Consider the following 18,919-nt stretch of genomic DNA (forward strand, 5'->3'; position numbering starts at 1 on the left):
TCGAAGTTGAGTTCTTCTGTTGAGAGTATCATGAGCAACAGATCAGCGGCTGGGAAACAGACGCTACCATCAGGCAACACAAAACGCAATCTCAGCGTCGTCTAAGTGAAACAATGCGCGTGATCACTGATATTATACTTTTCCCAAAGCTAGAGGACCATTCTGTCTACTTGTTAACTGATTCCACAAGAAAGGGGTTCAGTTACCATGATTTGACATTCGCATCCATGTAAATCTTTTTGAGCCTCTGTAAATCCAGGGAGTTCTTTTGCTATTGGAGAAAAATATCTGAAAGGATTCCCCGGGTTTTATGACCATCAGCAAAGATTGTCCATTCCTCCAGAGCATCGTAGTCATCCCTCCATAGTCCCTCCATACAGTCGACTTTGGTAGACGACAGAAATGGCATTTTAAGACGAAATTTAGGCCAAATAAGTCGCAGTGGGGAAAGAATGTCTTGCAGATTTGGCATCAAAGGGGTTCCGTTAACCCACACAAGGTGCCTCCAGTTGTCGCAGTGTTTATAGCAACAGATATTAGAATAAAGCAGCGATAGTAGCAGGTAGCGTTGTCTAATGATCAGTTGTATCACATCGAGGGCAGAGAACGTTGGTACAATCAGGGTCCACGCAAGTACCGTCCGAGCTCCCACTCCCACCACTGCAACATGTCCAGCTATATTAATGGTATGAGAATATCCGGATCTCTGCCTTTTCCATTCGCGGTGATTCGGATACCCAATTCTGGCCATTACTTGAAAGATTACCGTCATATCTGCTAGGATACTGTCCCCCGGTGCATCGTCCTTCATCCACGATTGTAGTCTCACGACATCTTTGAGTCATGATTGTTTCGAGCACGCGTGTTGTCCGAATAGTTTCCGGAGAAAGCAGAAGTGCACCCACATCATATCATCCTTTACCTCATTTTTTGTGTATGCGGTTACTTGCTATGGGGTTGGTTGTTCCCGAAATAGCGAATTTCATCTGGGGGGAGAGGGGAGCGAATCTTTCCTTCATACCCGTATTTCGTCACATCGCGTTCGTACACTCGTTGGAGATACCTTTTCGCATATTTTGTTATGAAATTTGCGTCCTCCTTCGCGTATGTGAAATTTTAGACATAGATATGTCGAAGGTTTAGCAATAAGACCAAGTTGATAAGGAGGCGGATGTGCCTATCCAGGTAATCCTAGAGACAGGTACAGATAATAGATAGGTAGTATCAGCTGGTGTTGGGTAGCGTAAACTGTAGTTTGAGTCTGCTCAATGGGAGTCGATATCTTGCAAGGTGCCATGGGTTTGAAATATTTGCAACTTGATGCGGCTTGAGCGGCTCAATGTTATCATCAGGGTACAACTTCAGTAAGTGCCATTTTTAATATTAAAACGACGGCAGCTTGAATCGATATCAGAATCCTCGGGTGTCGGTTGTCTATTGAAGACTAATTCGAGCGTATGAGTTGGCCTTATCACTTCGCCAAGTCCCTTTTCTGCGACAGGATTCTTAGTTAGAAATTGTTACACTGACTATGGCGAGGCACCTGTGTCGCAGAATCCGGACATCTCGTTATTATTAATTATCTAGGTAATGAAGTGTACTTGGTAACTTGTTTGGAGATTTTGGCATGCGCATCATCTAGGTCCCCCAAAAATAATGGTTATGGGTATGCGCAAAAGCTCAGAGTTCATCCTAAGCTTCTTGAGTTATCTCTTTCAGACCTGTCCACAATGGCCGAGTGCCGCAAGTCTGAGCCGTTGTTCTTTAAACGCTCTTCTTTGGCGCAAATAGATACGGCACACAGAGTATGTATGGCTACTCTCTTGCTAATAACGTCATCCGTGGCTGTTGCCTCTGACTTGTTCTTCTGCGGCGTCATCAAACCCGTATTGGAGTCGTTCACGGGTTTGGGTTGCAACCCTTCCAACCACTACGGAACAGCAGGCTTCCGTGTTTGCCCTTCGTCTGGTGACTCCAATAGAGGCAATGGAATTTTCATGCTGTCTATGGTGGCACTGTGTACTGGGCCTGCTTCTACCGCGACATCCGGAATCGGCTTTTGTCATTCGACATCGAAGTAGCCGAGAAAATTATCGCGAGTACCAGGCACTCGATTCGTACGGATGTTGATTCTGGTAGCAGTTCGTCGGTATAACGCCAGATACTCCAGAATGATAATTGGATGCAATCTCCTAGGCCGTATTTTTCAGCAACGCTGTGACAGTTGCTGCCATATCCGTTTGTAATTGGTCGGAGACGCGGATACACAAAGTCTGCTTCATTCCTAGGATAAAGGGTGGGAAATGCAAGAGAGAGCAATGATTGTGAGCGATTAAACTCGCTGATAGGCGTCGACCAAATGTTAGGCATGCGAATATATCTCTGAGGGCTGGACTCGGGGGACTCTTATGGAGCAATTGTTAAAAAGAAGATTGCTCGGCAGAAAGAACCTCTTTGTTCTCAAGGAGATCACGAAGTTGATCAAGTTCAGTTCGAGTAGCGATAAGATTAGGCATCGCAGTACCATCGTAATTGTCATCCTGGGGAAGTTTTGCATTAGTAGCCGTATCCTCGATAATAACCCCTGGCTGACGGTAGTTGAAGAATGCAATCTAGCGTTGTTGTTGCTCGATTTTGAGTCGTTGTTCTTCAACCTTTTTGTTCTTGCCTTTGGCGCAGCTGCTTTTCAAGTTGGAGGTCTAGTTCCAGTTTCTCCATCCTGTTTCGCCCGCGTTCTGTCTGGCTTTCTCCGGTTCCCGTAATGGTTGGCAGTGGAGTTGTGGTCCGGAAACTTGATGGTGGCGTTTTGGTGGGTGTGTTTGTTATGCTTGACGATCTTGGGTTTTCTGGCCCTCTGATTGTCCTTTTCCTTGCTTTTGCGCTTTGGTTCTCATCTGTCTCCTCTAGCACCTCCATCGTCGGTGTTGGTACCCACGTGGTGTCGTCTTGTCTCAAGATTCTGGTGGCCTCTGCTGGACTCAGAGATAATGCCGTTTACGGGCAGTTGGCTGAGACGATCTTGGTCAATGAGGACATTTCGATATCCTGGGTGACTCGTAAGAAGAGAAGCCAATGGCGAATAGCTTCTTGACGAACGCGAAATTGACGATGAGATTGACGCACCATATGGGGCTGATTAGTCTCGTTGGCTGGACGAAGGATAATTACGCGGCCATGTTGTCAACTTCTTCTGTGACACAGACAGTCTGTATTCGCAGCTCCCTTTTTTGCCGCCAGATTTGGTGTCGAATACTCTCTTGTGTAATTGTTTCTGTTGGGTTTTGAGTAGCCGATATCTTTGTACCACTTTGTTGGGGCAAACATGAGAAATTGGACAGCTTGCGCCAAAATTGTGCCCGCGGCTTCGATTTGAGACGGATCTGTTGTGGCCTCGGATGTTGCTTCGATGGACTCGGGTTCATCGACGGTGAATGAGAGTTATTGTGGCTACTTGTCGCCGCTACTCTCGTGGATGACTATGTCTTCGGTAATCAATTCATCCCGGCTGATGAGCCAGACAAGTCATTCACACTCAATCGGCTGGCTGGGGAAATTTCGCTCCTTGGTTGTGACATTGTTGAGCGTCGAGGCTAGACACAAGATCCCTTTAGGTACAATATTGTACACTTCCAACTGTTAGCTTGTTAGTATAAGTGAGACTTGAGAAGACATTCTATGAGTACTTAACTTGAAGTAGGAGAAACGTGCAGTATTGTTTTGAAGCCATCTAGCTTCTGAGCTGTGGCTATATAGTTCCAGCTCTATCAGTTCACTCCAGCGGGTGCCTGCTTCTACAATTCATTCACTGAAGTTAGCCGGGTGTCTGCGTTATCACTACAGATACCCGTCAAGAGACAGAAGATTCTAGGGCCCCAGAAAACAACGACTCACCACACGGTCTACAAAGTTTAGGGGTGCCTTTATGTCCACCCCATTGTACACCGTTTATCCGTTAGGCACCGTACCCCATTAACGATGTAGGACATGGATTCCCACGCGGTGTCCAAGTTCGTTGCATTTGATTGAGTTTGCCTTGATGTGAGTTGCAATCCTTGCTGTGTGAGTTATCATGTGGCCAACGCTGTAGTCTCTGGCTACTGCATTTCGCAGGCGTTTTCATGTGATCAAAATATCAAGGACCATACCGGATAGCCGTACTTGGCCTTGATTGAGTACCTGAGATAGAGGAATAGAGCTGTCTGCAGCGGAGTCGTTATTTATTACTCCAAGGAACTAGAATCTTTGGCCTTTATTCACTTATTCACTTGTGCCGGCATCATGGATTTATGTAGGCGGTGAAGTATGTAGATGGCTGAAGATTGTTCATGTGATGACGACTAATCAGCTAAGTACCTACTACCTGGTAGTTGGAAGTTGAGATGGTGGAAGAAAGTAGCGATAGTAGAGGAAGGTCGAGGAAAGCACCCAGAGATAAGATAGTAGATGGTAGATGGCCCAACTTTAGTTTCTGCAGCTACATTTCCTTCTAACACTTCAAAATGCAGTTAACCAAATCACAAATACGAAGCAATCGACGTCGATGTCAATGCTATTTCAGGTAAATTGAAATCCAACAAGCTTTGCTGCATCACAAAAGCTAAGCAACGTCTAGCAGAGATTCTTTGGGTTGGACAGTTTGTCCCTTGTGCCGCCAGCGTTCGGAGCTGTTAGGCCACTCTGTATTACTTACTCTTCTGTTTGAAAGAGTGGTGCGCAGCAAAAGGTCCGTCATATCCGTGCTCATATTCATACTGGTCGCTGTGATTAATGTCGCTCCAGGGTGACCCCGGCTGCTGTCGTTGAAACATTGAAGCCGGTGACGACAATCGACCAGGGGGTTCGCTCCATTGTCCGGACCCCGCATATCTGACTCGGAGCTCCAGCTCAGCTTCAATCGTTAGTGGGGGTTTTCATATTCACACTCACTCCGCAATCCCAGCATCTTGAAAGGACAGGGACCCCTCCAACTCGAAATTTATGGCTCTATCGAGAAGACTTGGATGCTCCCCTCCAAGCTGCCGGCCAATCAGCTCACCAAGAGACACTCTTCACTGTGCTGGCAGCAGAACTGATCAACTGGCGTCCCGTCTCCATTCGGACAAAGCACAAACTGACGGCCAGTGGCTGTGCTTGCGTGCATAATGGCTTCGATCCACTGAGGCCACAAAGAACGGGGCCAAGCTATGGCTGTCGGCGGCTGTGATACGATGGATGCCGTGCCATGCAGTCCTCCGGCAAACACGCGACATGGCATTTCTGACAGCTCCAAAGCCACCCCTCATCGACCCCTTTGTCCAGCATAAACTCTCAACTCTCAACTCTCTCAGCTGCCACTCGTGATTTCAGCCTGCCCTGTAGCTCTTTTTACATCCTCTAGCCATTCTTTCTTTACTCTAGTGCTGCCCGCAACACATTATACGGCTGGCCGTCCATAAAGCCGCATCATGGGTCTCTTTGGCAAGGTCGAAGCCTTCTTTGGAGGTGGACAAGAGGAGGAAAGGCACTCTCATTCGCACTCGGGCTATCAGTGCGATGAGCTTCACCCTGAGGAACACACTGCCAACAGATTCCAGTCCTTTGCAGCTCCTTCATCCGGCAACATCAAGTGGTTCGTCGATGGCTGCTCCTACTTTTGGGCCGTGTCCGAGGCCCTTCAAAGTAAGTTTCTTGCTGCTTCTGTAGAGGTGTCTCATTCGAATGCAATCCTTATTAACACCTCTCTACACAGGGGCGCAGGAGAGCATATATATCCTCGACTGGTGGTTGAGCCCTGAGCTCTACCTACGTCGCCCTCCTTCTCGCAACGAGCAGTATCGCCTTGACGCTATGCTTAAGGCTGCCGCCGAGCGTGGAGTCAAGGTCCATGTCATTGTGTACAAAGAAGTCGAGGCAGCTCTCACTCTTGACTCTGCGGTATGTCCTTCACAGCATCATGTGAAAAGGACTATGATAGCTCATTGACGATACGTACAGCACACAAAGCATGCCCTTGAGAAGCTACACCCCAACATTAGCGTCTTCCGTCATCCTGATCACGCTCCCGCAGGATACGACATTGCTTCAGAAATTGGCAACTCATTCAAGAATTTGACAAACTTTAATTTGGCAACCATGTCTAAGGACACTCTCAAGGCAATCTACGGTGCAGCAGACGATGTTGTTCTCTACTGGGCTCATCATGAAAAGCTCCTTGTTGTCGACCGTAATCTGGTTTTCATGGGTGGCCTTGATCTGTGTATGACTTCCGTCCGACTCGGGTCCTCGCTTTGAAGATTATTTAGTGGCTAACTGATTTAACTAGGTTTCGGACGATGGGATACTAATTGTGAGTATTTATACTGTAACTTGGTCAAAGAGTCCGACTAACACAGATGTGCAGCCCATCCAATTGCAGATGCTCACCCTGGAAATGTCGACAACATCATCTTCCCCGGCCAAGACTACAATAACGCCCGAATTTTCGACTTTGCTGATGTTGGAAACTGGGATCAGAATCAGCGTAAGATTCACCTCACTTCTAGAGCCAAAGTCTTAGAATACTGATAGAATGCATAGTGGATCGAACCAAGAGCTCAAGAATGGGCTGGTCCGATGTTGCTTTGTCTATGAACGGCCCCATCGTGTCTGATCTTGTTTCTCACTTTGTTGATAGATGGTACGAGAGACAGTTCTCAAATTTCATTAAGCCTCGCCCAGCTAACATAGACAAGGAACTTCATGTATGACGCCAAGTATAACGAAAAAGATCCCGGAAAGTACGTAAGACTCAGCATGCCTGGAAATTATGGTCCATCGCAGCGGGGATATGTACAAGAGGGATCCGAAGAGCAAGAATACGAAGAGCGAAGGGGTGGCGGCGGCATGCTTAGTCGCTTCACCGAATCTCTTGCTGATGAAATGGGAAATCTTGGTTTGTCAGAAGGTCATCGATCTCATCATTCTCATCGTTCCCATCGTTCTGAAGAATACGATGACGAACGCAGCTACGACCGACGCAGTGGCAGGGGAGGTGCTCGCATTCAGCTTACACGAAGGTATGGCGAAATAATCTGAGAACTGCAAAGTCCAACCTCACTAAACTTCATTCTAGCTGCACCAAGTGGTCGTCTGGCCATGCCACAGAGCACTCGATCGCAAATGCTTATGTCAGTGCTATAACGAATGCCAGGCACTTTGTCTACATAGAAAACCAAGTACGTTAAACTCCAGGCATTCAGAAGGACAGCTAAGCGTAAAACACGTGCTGACGGTTCCATCAAGTTTTTCATCACGGCCACCAGCGACGAACAGCGCCCCGTATCCAACAAGATTGGAGCCGCCATAGTTGACCGTATCGTTCGAGCATATGAAGAAGGTCAGCAGTTCAAGGTGTGGGTAGTGATGCCCGCCGTCCCGGCTTTCGCCGGAGACTTGAAGTCCAAGGACGCCCTCGGAACACGAGCCATCATGGAATTCCAGTATAACTCCATCAGCAGGGGTGGACACAGCATTATTCAGAAGCTTGTCGCCGCCGGTATCGAGAACCCTAGGGAGTACATTGGCTTCTACAACCTTCGAAACTACGATCGCATCAACACATCCAGCACTCTGCGGCAGGCAGAATCTCGCTCTGGCGTCTCGTATGAGGATGCGCGAAGATATCACGATGACTACGTCAATGAAGAACGATACAGCCGAGACGATGAGGAGCGTTATGAGCGAGACCGCTACGGCCGAGATGACCGCTACGGCCGGGGTGATGAAGACCGCTATGACCGGGACCGCTACAGCCGAGGTGATGAGGACCGCTATGATCAGGATCGCTACGACCGAGGCGATGAAGACCGCTACAGTCGACGCGATGAGGATTCTTCCAACTACGATAGATATCAACGCCAAGCCCAATCCGTCCCAGATGACACTCGGGATACAGTGAGTGCCGCCTATATGAAGAACGGCCCCAAGATTTCCGAGATCCCATGGAACGGTGCCCCCGGAGACGAGTTCAACGCCTTCGTGAGCGAGCAGCTATATATCCATACAAAGCTCCTCATTGCCGACGACCGCCTCGTCATCTGCGGCTCCGCCAATTTGAACGATCGCTCCCAGCTGGGAACTCACGACTCTGAGATTGCAGTGGTGATCGAGGGCCCAACTACTCTTGACTCTTACATGAATGGCGAGCAGTACTCGGCCAGTGAATTCGCCGCCTCTCTGCGAAGGCAAATCTTCCGCAAGCACCTTGGCTTGCTCCCCGATCAGCGATGGGACCAGCCAACCCAAAACTGGCTGCCGGTGACCGACGCACCCAACGACTACGACTGGGGCTCGTCTGCCGACAGGCTCGTAGAAGACCCCCTGAGCCCTGACTTTTTGAATCTATGGGAAGACGTTGCACACACAAACACGAAGGTATTCAGCCGGGCGTTCCACCCCGTTCCTGACGACCGCGTGCGCACCTGGGACGACTACGACGAGTTCTTCTCAAAGCACTTCATCATCCCTACCGCCAAGGGAGACGACAAGAAGCCCAAGGACGGTGAGGAGGGCAAAGTTCCTTACGGCCACGTCGTTCCCGAGGAGTTCCCCGGTGGCGTGGAGGAGTTGAAGGACTGGCTGGGCCGCATTCGTGGCAACCTCGTCAACATGCCTCTTCAGTTCCTCATCGACGTTGAGGATATTGCCGAGGAGGGTCTGACGCTGAATGGCCTCACAGATGAATTGTACACATAGGCTTGGTTATATGAGAGGATCTGATAGCTGCATGAATATTTGACGGGCCATTTACATTATTAACGTAAGGTAGTAACGACAAAATTTAAACAAAAGCCACTAGTTAAAAATTGATACGTATAGCAGACAAGAGATTGTAAGCACACTGCCATAACCACCAGACATACACACAGAGGGAAAGGGATAGGAAGCCTGCCTGCCCACGTCCACTAGAGCTATGACGGGTGTTGGTATATAACTCTCATCACCGCAGTCTTCAACCCGCCAGAGCCATGAGTCAATGCATGATGAAGAGGCTTGATTGCAAGCTTCCTTTTGAATGCCAAGTTGACCACCAACCCCCCTCGTCAAGGTTCATCAAAAGCCCTCGTGTGCCCTCTCCATTTGACCCTTTTGCCAAACCCATATTACCCCCACCTCCCATTAACTCCAAATAGAAAAAGATAGATTCGGATATCGCCGTGCTTTGCCATATATAGATGTACGCTTAATCGGCCTTGGTGTTGCCGTTAGAACCACCAAGGAATCCGTCCTTAAAGTCCCTGATGCTGATGGAATCCTCGAGACGGAAGTGACCGCGGCCACGGCGGTTTCGGCCACGCAGCCAGGAGAAGACTCCAAATGCAATGCTAACGATGCAGCCAAAGGACAGGTAAGGGTGCTCAGTGAAGGACTGGCGGATGTCGAAGAAGATCTTCTCAAAGGAGGAGATGGTGAGCTTGGGCTTGAGGGCCTGGGGGGTATAGACGACCTTGTCGAGAGTCTCCAAGATGGACGTGCGGCTGACGAGAATGTAGTTGCCGGTCACGGTAGTGTCCCAGTACTTTCGGTTCTGCTCGCGTGTATTGGTTAGTTATCGGTTTTCTCAACATAAGGAGAGCCTTTGCAATCAAAAGGAGGGTTTGGGGCTTACATCTTGGTCGTTGATAATGACTCTTTCTCCATCCTTGACGTCAATACCATAGGTGGTCCGGATCCAGCGCTGCCAAGAGACACCGTCGACCCATGCAAATGCCACTTCCCTCCGTCCAGAATTGGTCATATCGACATGAATAGCCTTGGCGGCACGCAAAGCCCGCTGGTCGTCCCGGTCCTCGGCTTCTTCAATCCTCATCTGCTTCGCATCTCGCAGCTTCTTCCTCTCCAACTGAAATTCTTGAATCTGTCTGTCCATCCACTCGTTTGCTGCGCTCTTCATCTCTCGGAGCGCACCCTGGAAAGATTCCTGGTCGTCTCGGTTCAAGACACCCAGCACAACAACCTTGTTGTCCATGATCTGGCGCGCGTTTGTTACCAACAATTCAGGGACCAGGGGGAGCCAGACCGATCTCATCCAGTCCAAAACTTGATTAGTATCTCTCATTGCGTTAGGGGTGAGAGGAGGGAAGTAAGTGGGACGGCCCTCTCTCGAGACCATAAACCTCGGCCAAGTAGTAATCTTGAAGCGATCGTACATGGCGGGATCCTTGGTCTTGACGAGCTTAGCATGTCCGATGAGGCTGAGGGGAAGTCTCTCAAGAGCCTTGAAGTCTTCTGAGGTTGTGGCGTGATCATAAAAGTAGACAAAAATGACATCCTCCTTCTGCTCGATGACTTTGAATGATGCCAGGTCCACGTCGGGAACGCCGCTGGCGAGATCGACAGCCTTTTCGGCATACTGGATGAAGTCGCCCAGTCCTCGGAGGCCTTCATACTCGGAGCGCTCGCCACCCTTGAAGAAGAGAATGGTGGGGAATGCCCGAGCACCGACATCTTTACACAATCGCGACTCCTTGTCACAATTGACTTCTCCAATGTTGAGCTTGCCCTTCATGGTCTTGGCTACCTGCTCCCAGGTAGGGGCCATGTCTTGGCAGTGGGGACACCAAGGTGCGTAGAACTTGATAAACCAGGGATCCGAAGTGAATGTCACTAGGCGCTGGAAATTTTCGGCTGTCAGTGCCACTGACTTTCCATCTTCGTTTGGTGTAGCAACAGGCTTCTTGGGCTTCTTCTCCAGCTTCTTCTCATCAGCCTCGTTCTTGGGCGCTGCCTCGAGCTTCCCGTTGGCTTCGCTTTTGGGTGCTGCCTCTTCATCTTCCTCTCGTTTTGGCTCAGACTTTGGACGTTCTTTATCGCCTGGCTCAGGCAATGCGAGAGTCTTGGGCCGAGATCCGGGCTTTGTCTTCTCCAAGGCTTCCTCAATCAGGCCAGAGAGGAAGGTCATGTTTTGACCACCCGTCACGCTTCTAACCTCTTTGCCATCTTCAAATAGAGTCGTGGTAGGGTACAACTTGACGCCATTCTCAACGCAAAGATCGCTGTAGGCGATGCAATTGACTACACCAAATCTGAAATCGTACAAATCGGTAAAGGTCGCATCGCCAGCTCCCTCAGTCTTGGACGTATAGTAGAATTCGTATGTTGTCTGAAAGGTCGGGGCGTAATGAATGCAGTGGTGGCAGTACGGACTAATTACAGGTAATATGTCAGCTTCAACTCAGCGATAATGATATGAGTAGGTGAAGGGCCACTGTACCTGTAATGCTTGACAAGAAGCCATTTGCTTTTGCCTACCTCCTTCTCCCAGTTGTCTGGCGTCAGATCTATTAACGGAGGCACCGCAACAGAGTCGAAGTATGTGTTCGCGGGGCCGGTCGAGTCTTTATCATCTGCAGCTGCCGAAGAGCCAAATAGCCCAAAGGCAGCAAGGCCAGAAAGTAGAGAAAAGGTTGTCAGCCGCATGGTAGGCTGACTTCTGAGCGACCTTGAAGGTGCTGGGGGAGGGTGAATGTAGGCGGGAAGAGAGCAGGGACAGGCTGAGAATCAATGAATCAAAACTGCGACGTAATGTTGGACAGCTCCACGAGCAAAAAAGCCAGATTGCGAAGAGTATCGCAATGGGTGCTGAGACGGGGTTCAGAGCTGATCCATGCGCGGGACTGGATGCTGTCTGTCAGAGCTGGTGGCGACAGAGCAGCCCAAGCGGTGCCTGGAGAGCTCGTGGTTCAGCGACGAGGACCAGGTGAAGGCTCAAGTGCAGGGCCTCGACGTAGACGATATAGTACCAGATAGTTGTTCGATATACTAGGTACTACTGACCAGTAGCAATACTGGAGGAGCAGATAAAGGGAGATTGGAAATACGGAGCATGAAACGAAGTGGTTGCGTTTGCAAGAAATTAGCGCCACACTGAGGCGCTGTGGCTTGACGGCGTCTGCTGATTGGCCTTTGGCCGGTTGCAGGTGCACGGTTGTTGCCTGGTACATGCGACATGTTCACCTATCAAGGTACGGCAAAAGTGAAGGAGAGATGCATTTGAAACTGCAACCACAGCAGTAGCATAGAACGGCCCTTTTTCTCCCTCTTTTCCTCTGCAGGGCTCTCTTCCCTCTCATTTTCATGCATCATCAGCATCTTCGCCCTAGCCCAATTAATTCCATCGTTTCACTCTGCCACCAAGGAAACAAAGCTCTAACAAGTCAATGTCGGTTTTGGCAGCCTTACCCTAGGATCATGGACTCCTCGCGCAAGCGTCAGCGCAGTTTTGACGAGGGCAGTGAATTCGGAGCTTTGGCATCTCTCTCACGGCCCATTAGTCCTCCTCGAAAAAGGTTTCGTCAGGTTGTACAAAAGTCGCCATGGCAGCTCATCAGAATTCGAGATGTCCCGGAAGAATCGAATAAGGATACCGTGACTCTGGAGGATATCCTGGGTGACCCCTCCATCACCGAGTGCTGGCAGTTCAACTTTCTTCACGACATCCCCTTCGTGATGGATGCTTTTGATCAGCGCATCAGAGACTCGGTTCAATTACACGTGGTCCACGGATTCTGGAAGAGAAATGATTTGAATCGTGTTGTTCTTTCGGTATGTGGCCGTTGCTTGACGATACGCTCCCCTGGATGTAGAGATACACTTGGCAGTTTTACATCTTGTCTTTTCTTTCGATACTTATTCTTATTATTTCCCATTGCCTGTTTACAATTCAATGAACTCTACCATTCTGAATGCATAGTTGAACTGAGACTGATGTCGCCTCGCATCTTCACTTTGATTTAGGAGCACGCATTGCAACACCCCAACGTGCATCTGCATTGCGCGCCCATGCCTGAAATGTTTGGGACGCATCACTCCAAGATGATGATACTATTTCGCTCTGACAACACCGCACAAATCGTCATCCACACAGCAAACATGATTCCAAAAGACTGGACCAACATGACCAACGCTGTCTGGAGATCTCCAAAGCTCCCATGGATGCCGGAGCTGGATACCGGGCTCCAGCAAGCAGAGCAATTTTCCATCGGCAGTGGGGCGAAGTTCAAGGCGGATCTATTGACCTACTTAATGCAATATGACTCCCATAGGGTTACTTGCAAACAGCTCGTAGATCGTCTCCTCAATTTCGACTTCTCCAGCATACGGGCAACCCTGATAGCCAGTGTTCCGGGCAGACACAGCTTGTATGATCCAAGTAGCCCGACCTGGGGTTGGACTGCGTTGAAGAAATGTTTACAAGGCGTGCCTGTTGAGCCCGGAGAGTCCCAAATCGTGGTTCAAATATCTTCTATTGCGACTCTTGGTGCCAAGGATGATTGGCTGCAAAAGACGTTGTTTGACACGCTAGCCACAACCCGGAGCCAGAATACGAAGAGGCCAAGCTTCAAGGTCGTCTTCCCCACGGCAGACGAGATCCGGAACTCGTTGGATGGATACGCCTCGGGGCAATCCATTCACACCAAGATCAAATCGGCGCAGCATATCAGGCAGCTGCACTATCTCCATCCAATGCTGCGTCACTGGGCCAACGACAGTGCAAATGGAGCAGGCAAGTACTCGTCTCTATCTTTGTCCTCTTGATGTCGCTTCTAGCGAATAAATTACCTTGTAGTTTTTTTAATATGATGAGATGATGGAGTATTGGGCTAGACTTACAGGAGAAAAGAAAGAGAGAGAGCCTGTTTTGGACTAACAGCGTTGGATAATAGGGCCTCTTGAACAGCCGCCTACTATTAGCGGCGATAGCGGGCGAAACCGTGCGGCCCCGCACATCAAGACTTATACCCGCTTCAACCAGAACAATTCGATTGACTGGGCCCTGCTAACATCGGCAAACATGTCGAAACAGGCGTGGGGCGAGGCACCCAATTCCACCGGGGATGTTCGAATCGCTTCCTGGGAGGTTGGCGTGTTGGTGTGGCCGGGGCTGCTCAGTGAAAACGGGGTCATGGTGAGCTCGTTCCAGTCAGATACCCCGGATGCATCGCCATTCACAGAAGGACAAAGGCCTCTCATTGGCCTTCGGATGCCATATAGCATGCCGCTGCAGGCCTACGGGAAGGGCGAGGTCCCTTGGGCTGCAACTGCGGCCCACTCCGAGCCTGATTGGAAAGGCTTCATGTGGACGTACACTCCCAGCGACACTGCTTAGTTGACAAGACGGGAGAGATTTGACATTTGGCCGCTGGGGACCAAATCTCGTCGCAGATATACAGAGCGGCATTCGGAGGCCGACGCAGGTGCGGATGCGGTGTGAGCGCAGCGACTACGGAGAGGCTGTTTGCTTGCAGTGAACGATCTGGGCCACTCTACTCCGTACCACTCACTCTGTTACTCGACGGGTGCTGGATTCCGATGTTACCTCGCGTATCAAAGTACAAGCATGGGCGTCACCGGCGATAATACAGTGGCTTGCCGGTGAGGCGGCAAAGGGGCCAATATTGTTGCACGGAATGGCCACACCTCGTTGCTGTCGGGTTAGGACTTGCTGTCAACCGCTGGGATGGGGGTTGTATTTTTAGTTGGGCGATGCCGCACAGACGCCAAGGTGGTGTGGACGCTTGAGCGAAGGATGTGATGTGCAGACAGGGATTCCTGCTTCCCACGAGGCTGGCTATTGTTTGTACATACATAGTCGGGGAGATGCTACCGGCAGGGCGTCTGGCTAAATCCATCGTGGACATGGGCTGACGGCTATTCATTATACAGAGCAACCATTATGATATCAGAAGGTCAAGCTAGGCGCGCCTTTTGCTACAGTACTCGTAGATGTCTGCATATACGGACGCAATCCTTGTAAGACAAGACAGCGTGACGTGTGGATTCTGGCGCAGGCCTGCCCAACAGCTGGCTCGTTTCTTGATTCGCCTCTCTCCGGCTCTCCATCCTTTATCTGTTTTGGGACTCCGTAGATCGCACTCCGATGGCATCTGGTCACCGCTGAAGAGCACATGGATATGGGTCCAAGTCTAGCAGGACTGACTAACACGGCGCGCCAGTTGGAGAAAGAGAGGGCGGAAGCGCGGGCCTTGGACTCTTAGCAGTCAGTCAGCGGGAATTCCCCTCATTCTTCGGCGTACCTAAAACGGCATCATCAGCGTGGGAGAGACAAGACAAGACGGCGATGAAGATGGTGGAGGGGGCCAAAAGAGACTGGTTCGAATCTTTACTCGGTACGGAGTAGTGAGAAGCAGCGAGAGCAGTGAAGTGCAGTGAGATACAGCGCCTGTAAAAACTAGTTCCAGTGGATGAACGGTGGCCTTCCACGCCACCACGTCCGCTAAACCGGGCCGAGACAGGGATCCATTACCAGAACTGCTAATGCAGAGCCATGATGGGGGTGGCCGCGCCATCGGCGGTGGTACCTCCTTGGCGCTGTACAAATTTTCAATTTTCCCTTGCCTGTCCCTCGGTTCAGCCGTGCGGGCTGGTCTTTATTTGGATTTTCCATGACTTGACTAGCCCACGCTGGATTGCGGAATATGGCGTGAATTGCGCACGCAGATTGCACGATTGATGAGTTGATCTTTGCTTGAAGGTACCGTCAGTTGCCAACCAGTATTAGTACCTAGTATAGCATTGAAGAGAGACATTCGCCTCCCTTGCTGGACAAACGTCCCGGACAGAAACACGGCGGGCTATCGGAGCTAGCACGGGACCTTATACTCCGAACAGTCTGAACTGGGGGAATTTGGAGATGAGCATGAGATGCCTGAATACTGTCAAGACTGTAATGGCAGAAGATGGAGCATGTAACTCGTAATTTTTAGCATCATGGCGATGCTACCTGATAGGTCGTATGGAGTAGCTTAGTTCGATGGAGTCCACGTAAGGTACTGTGTTTGTGTATCCTCTTTGTGCCACCTCCAAATCTGCTAGTTTTTTATACCTTGCCATTTGAAGCCGTCCCGGAGGACCACACTATCCGAATATGCTTAGTTCATGGATTGCGTCCGACTAATATTGTCTTAGCACCTGATACTTGGTGCTGCAGCAACTTCCTTGCGCATCTTGGATCTTCATCTTTTTCTCTTCCCACTTCCTCTTCGACTCCCCTCCTGCTGTTCGACCGACTCTCCAGCCGTCTACTTCGCCCAAAGCCATTTGCAGAGGCCTCGATCTTGTCACTCTTCTCTCCATCGGTGTCTCGTGCTGCCGTCTGGCGCACGCCGATTTGAGAAGGCAGAGTTAGCCGAAGAGCTTTTCTCTGTGTGACTCCTGGGAGCAATTGGCTTGTTCTTTGGTTCAACACGAGGCCTTGAACAAGGCTGAGCAAGATTTCTCCCCTTTTCTTGAAAAGAGCGCCGCATCTACGCCTTGTCGATCGATCTCCCTGCAGATACGCCACCCAACGACACTGGTCGGATCGAGGAAGGAAGTCGGAAAGAAAATAAGAGAAAGCTGTTATAAGCCAGAGACCGAGCCGATATATCAAGTGTTTTAATGGTGGCGCCCTCTCAACTCTCGAGCCACAACACTTGAGCGAGTAGATCAAATATATCTCGAGCTCACTCTCTCCCCGCGAGAGAGACCACTACATCACCATGAGTCCCGCGGCCGCTGGTAACTCTGGGCCTTCTGGCCATGACCACCCAGCCTTTTCGTCTTCGTTCCGTTCCGGATCTCCTCTAGCGGAGCAAGTTCTGGCTCAAGACATTGCAGAGTGCACTGATGACGATTTCGACCCTGCCGACGACCAGCTTGATGTTGAGCATAGCCATCACTTCATGTATCGCCGGCCGAGCGGCGTAGCATACGGAGCAGCTCGGCCTGCTTTCAACTCAAGCGCCTTGGACGAGCCCATCTTGACACCACTAGAGCGGAAGCAATCTCGCGATGCCGAGCGCAGCCTTCTGCGGGACAACCACGTCCTGCCCCCAAAACATGCCAACAAGAGCCAATCGTTGCCTGCTCGAATGTACCGAAAGATCTTTAGCACCAAAGTCCCCGTCGAGGAGTATGAGGAAGAATCCGAAGAGGATGCGCCGCTACTCTCCCGGGACAGCGACCACGACTATGGCACGCGGACACATCGACAGCTGCCCGTCTCTGCGGGCGACGAGGACGTGGATGAGCAGTGGGAGGAGGCTATAACAACGGGACGGATTCGCACGACATGGCAGCGCGAGGCCAAGACGGTGCTGTCATACTGCGGGCCGCTGATTGTGACCTTTTTTCTCCAATATTCGATCAACGTGGCCGGTATCTTTGCTGTTGGTCGCATTGGTACCATAGAGCTGGGAGCTATATCATGTAAGTCGTCGCACCAGTGATCTCTAGCGATTTCATGAGAGATTGAAACTAACGCTTGAACCTGATAGTGGCCAACATGTCGCAAGCCATCTCCTGCTTGGCCCCTTTCCAAGGTTTGGCTACAAGTCTGGATACCCTCTGCGCTCAGGCCTATGGATCTGGCCACAAGCATCTCGTTGGCTTGCAGTGTCAGCGCATGGCATGCTTCCTGCTGACCCTCTCCGTGCCCGTCATCTTCCTGTGGCTCTTCGGCGCGGAGCCAATCTTGCAGCGCATGGTGCCTGACCCAGAGTCTGCTCGACTTGCCGCTCTCTACCTTCGCGTCATGATCTTTGCGATCCCCGGCGTCATTCTGTTTGAGTGCGGTAAGCGCTTCACCCAATCGCAGGGCCTCTTCCAGGCAACCACATATGTTCTCCTCTTCGCCGCTCCCTTCAACGTCTTCCTAACCTGGTTGCTCGTCTGGAAGCTCGAGTACGGCTTCGTCGGCGCGCCCATTGCCGTGGCCATTACGGAGAACATACTTCCTGTTCTTCTATTCTGCTATGTCCGGTTCGTCAACGGCCGCGAGTGCTGGGGCGGATTCAGCAAGCGAGCACTCACCAACTGGTGGGTCATGATCCGGCTGGCGCTTCCCGGCATGATCATGGTCGAAGCCGAGTGGCTCGCTTTCGAGATCCTGACGCTATTGGCCAGCCGCTTCGGATCCGACTATCTTGCCGCCCAGAGTGTCGTTTCGACGATTGCGTCCATCTCATACCAGATTCCCTTCCCCATGTCGATTGCCGCGTCTACTCGCGTTGCCAACCTGATAGGCGCTGGGCTCGTCGACGCGGCCAGAGTTACTGGCAAAGTGGTACGTCGCTCCTATAACGAACAAGCAGGGAAAAAAGCAAAAGCGAGCCTTTACTAACATGCATCCTAGACTTTTGTGACGCACTGCATACTCGGACTCCTCAACTTTGCCATCTATAGCAGTCTTCGATTCCACTTACCGCTGCTCTTCACGGATGATGAGGGAGTCATCTCCATCGTGGCCAGCATTCTGCCTGTTGTCGCTGTCATGCAGGTATTCGACTGCATGAGCGCCGGTGCGCATGGATTGCTCCGTGGTATCGGCAAACAGAGCATAGGCGGACCAGTCAACCTCATCTCATACTACGTCGTCTCGCTGCCCATTTCGCTCTCATTGGCCTTTGGACTCGGCTGGAAACTGCAGGGTCTATGGGCCGGCGTCAGCGTGGGCTTAATACTGTATGTTCAAATCGAATCACTCCCTGTTAAAGCAGTGATGATGAAGTGGCAAGCCCTTTTTGACTAACTCTGATGATTAGGGTCTCCTCGATCGAGTACACTTACCTACTGAAGACGGACTGGCACCAAGCAGCTCGAGAGGCTGCCGCCAGAAATGCTGCAGGCTAGAAGTCGCGCAAAAGGCGTGCGTTTACTCATCCCAGGTCCTCCTCTTTACGGAACTACGGGCAGTGTATAGCGTCATATCCAGATTGGAGGAGAAATGACGGTGCATCCGGTCGCGTTGGCGACTCAGAAAGCAGCAACGCCGCAATTTATAGCGAGAGGAGAAGTTTTGCTTCATTATCTATAAGGTTGAGAAGCAGCGGAAAAGAAGCGTGTGAATGAGTCGAGGGCTATCCGCAGGTGACTAAAAGACACGAGCAGCTGCGGGAGAGCC

The 18,919-nt window shown here is 50.7% G+C and overlaps 5 protein-coding genes and 1 pseudogene across 6 annotated transcripts; 4 read left to right on the forward strand and 2 right to left on the reverse strand.

Annotated features, from left to right (window-relative positions):
* Nucleotides 1-1,564: 1,564 nt before the first annotated feature.
* On the forward strand, nt 1,565-2,202 carry M431DRAFT_537700 (annotated as a pseudogene; the record flags this gene model as incomplete). The annotated part of the gene is made up of 1 exon: nt 1,565-2,202. A coding segment is annotated over one exon (517 nt), but the record flags the coding sequence as incomplete, so codon positions are not given.
* Nucleotides 2,203-2,776: 574 nt separating this feature from the next.
* On the forward strand, nt 2,777-3,229 carry M431DRAFT_193972 (hypothetical protein). Its single transcript, XM_024913231.1, has one exon. It carries the CDS (start codon nt 2,825-2,827, stop codon nt 3,089-3,091), a length of 267 nt encoding a protein of 88 aa, XP_024780375.1. The 5' UTR covers nt 2,777-2,824; the 3' UTR covers nt 3,092-3,229.
* A 1,716-nt stretch (nt 3,230-4,945) lies between these two features.
* On the reverse strand, nt 4,946-5,393 carry M431DRAFT_193978 (hypothetical protein). Its single transcript, XM_024913232.1, has one exon. It carries the CDS (start codon nt 5,252-5,254, stop codon nt 5,027-5,029), a length of 228 nt encoding a protein of 75 aa, XP_024780376.1. The 5' UTR covers nt 5,255-5,393; the 3' UTR covers nt 4,946-5,026.
* Nucleotides 5,394-5,444: 51 nt separating this feature from the next.
* M431DRAFT_489472 (hypothetical protein) lies at nt 5,445-8,712 on the forward strand (the record flags this gene model as incomplete). The annotated part of the gene is made up of 9 exons (XM_024916682.1): nt 5,445-5,658; nt 5,729-5,913; nt 5,974-6,235; nt 6,302-6,325; nt 6,380-6,499; nt 6,556-6,655; nt 6,711-7,034; nt 7,091-7,193; nt 7,261-8,712. 9 exons carry the CDS (start codon nt 5,445-5,447, stop codon nt 8,710-8,712), a joined length of 2,784 nt encoding a protein of 927 aa, XP_024780377.1.
* Nucleotides 8,713-9,174: 462 nt separating this feature from the next.
* M431DRAFT_193985 (hypothetical protein) lies at nt 9,175-11,529 on the reverse strand. The gene is made up of 3 exons (XM_024913233.1): nt 11,231-11,529; nt 9,626-11,162; nt 9,175-9,544 (listed from the first exon to the last, which is right to left on the reverse strand). The coding sequence occupies exons 1-3, from the start codon at nt 11,434-11,436 to the stop codon at nt 9,200-9,202; spliced, it is 2,088 nt and encodes a 695-aa protein (XP_024780378.1). The 5' UTR covers nt 11,437-11,529; the 3' UTR covers nt 9,175-9,199.
* A 678-nt stretch (nt 11,530-12,207) lies between these two features.
* On the forward strand, nt 12,208-18,648 carry M431DRAFT_489474 (hypothetical protein; the record flags this gene model as incomplete). The annotated part of the gene is made up of 7 exons (XM_024916683.1): nt 12,208-12,561; nt 12,754-13,522; nt 13,683-13,924; nt 16,500-17,226; nt 17,295-18,082; nt 18,152-18,480; nt 18,561-18,648. 7 exons carry the CDS (start codon nt 12,208-12,210, stop codon nt 18,646-18,648), a joined length of 3,297 nt encoding a protein of 1,098 aa, XP_024780379.1.
* Between the last annotated feature and the right edge of the window lie 271 nt (nt 18,649-18,919).

The sequence above is a fragment of the Trichoderma harzianum genome (assembly GCF_003025095.1).
Source record: "Trichoderma harzianum CBS 226.95 unplaced genomic scaffold M431scaffold_1, whole genome shotgun sequence".
Taxonomy (NCBI): Eukaryota; Fungi; Ascomycota; class Sordariomycetes; order Hypocreales; family Hypocreaceae; genus Trichoderma; species Trichoderma harzianum.

What these genes read in the sequence shown, in the direction of transcription:
- M431DRAFT_193972 (XM_024913231.1), top strand. Translation starts at nt 2,825, where the DNA reads ATGCTTGACGATCTTGGGTTTTCTGGCCCTCTGATTGTCCTTTTCCTT.
- M431DRAFT_193985 (XM_024913233.1), bottom strand. Translation starts at nt 11,436, where the DNA reads ATGCGGCTGACAACCTTTTCTCTACTTTCTGGCCTTGCTGCCTTTGGG. An exon ending in CTTCTTGTCAAGCATTACAG is followed by an intron (nt 11,163 to 11,230) that starts GTACAGTGGCCC and finishes ACCTGTAATTAG; the next exon opens with TCCGTACTGCCACCACTGCA. An exon ending in TCATTATCAACGACCAAGAT is followed by an intron (nt 9,545 to 9,625) that starts GTAAGCCCCAAA and finishes ACACGCGAGCAG; the next exon opens with AACCGAAAGTACTGGGACAC.
- M431DRAFT_193978 (XM_024913232.1), bottom strand. Translation starts at nt 5,254, where the DNA reads ATGCCATGTCGCGTGTTTGCCGGAGGACTGCATGGCACGGCATCCATC.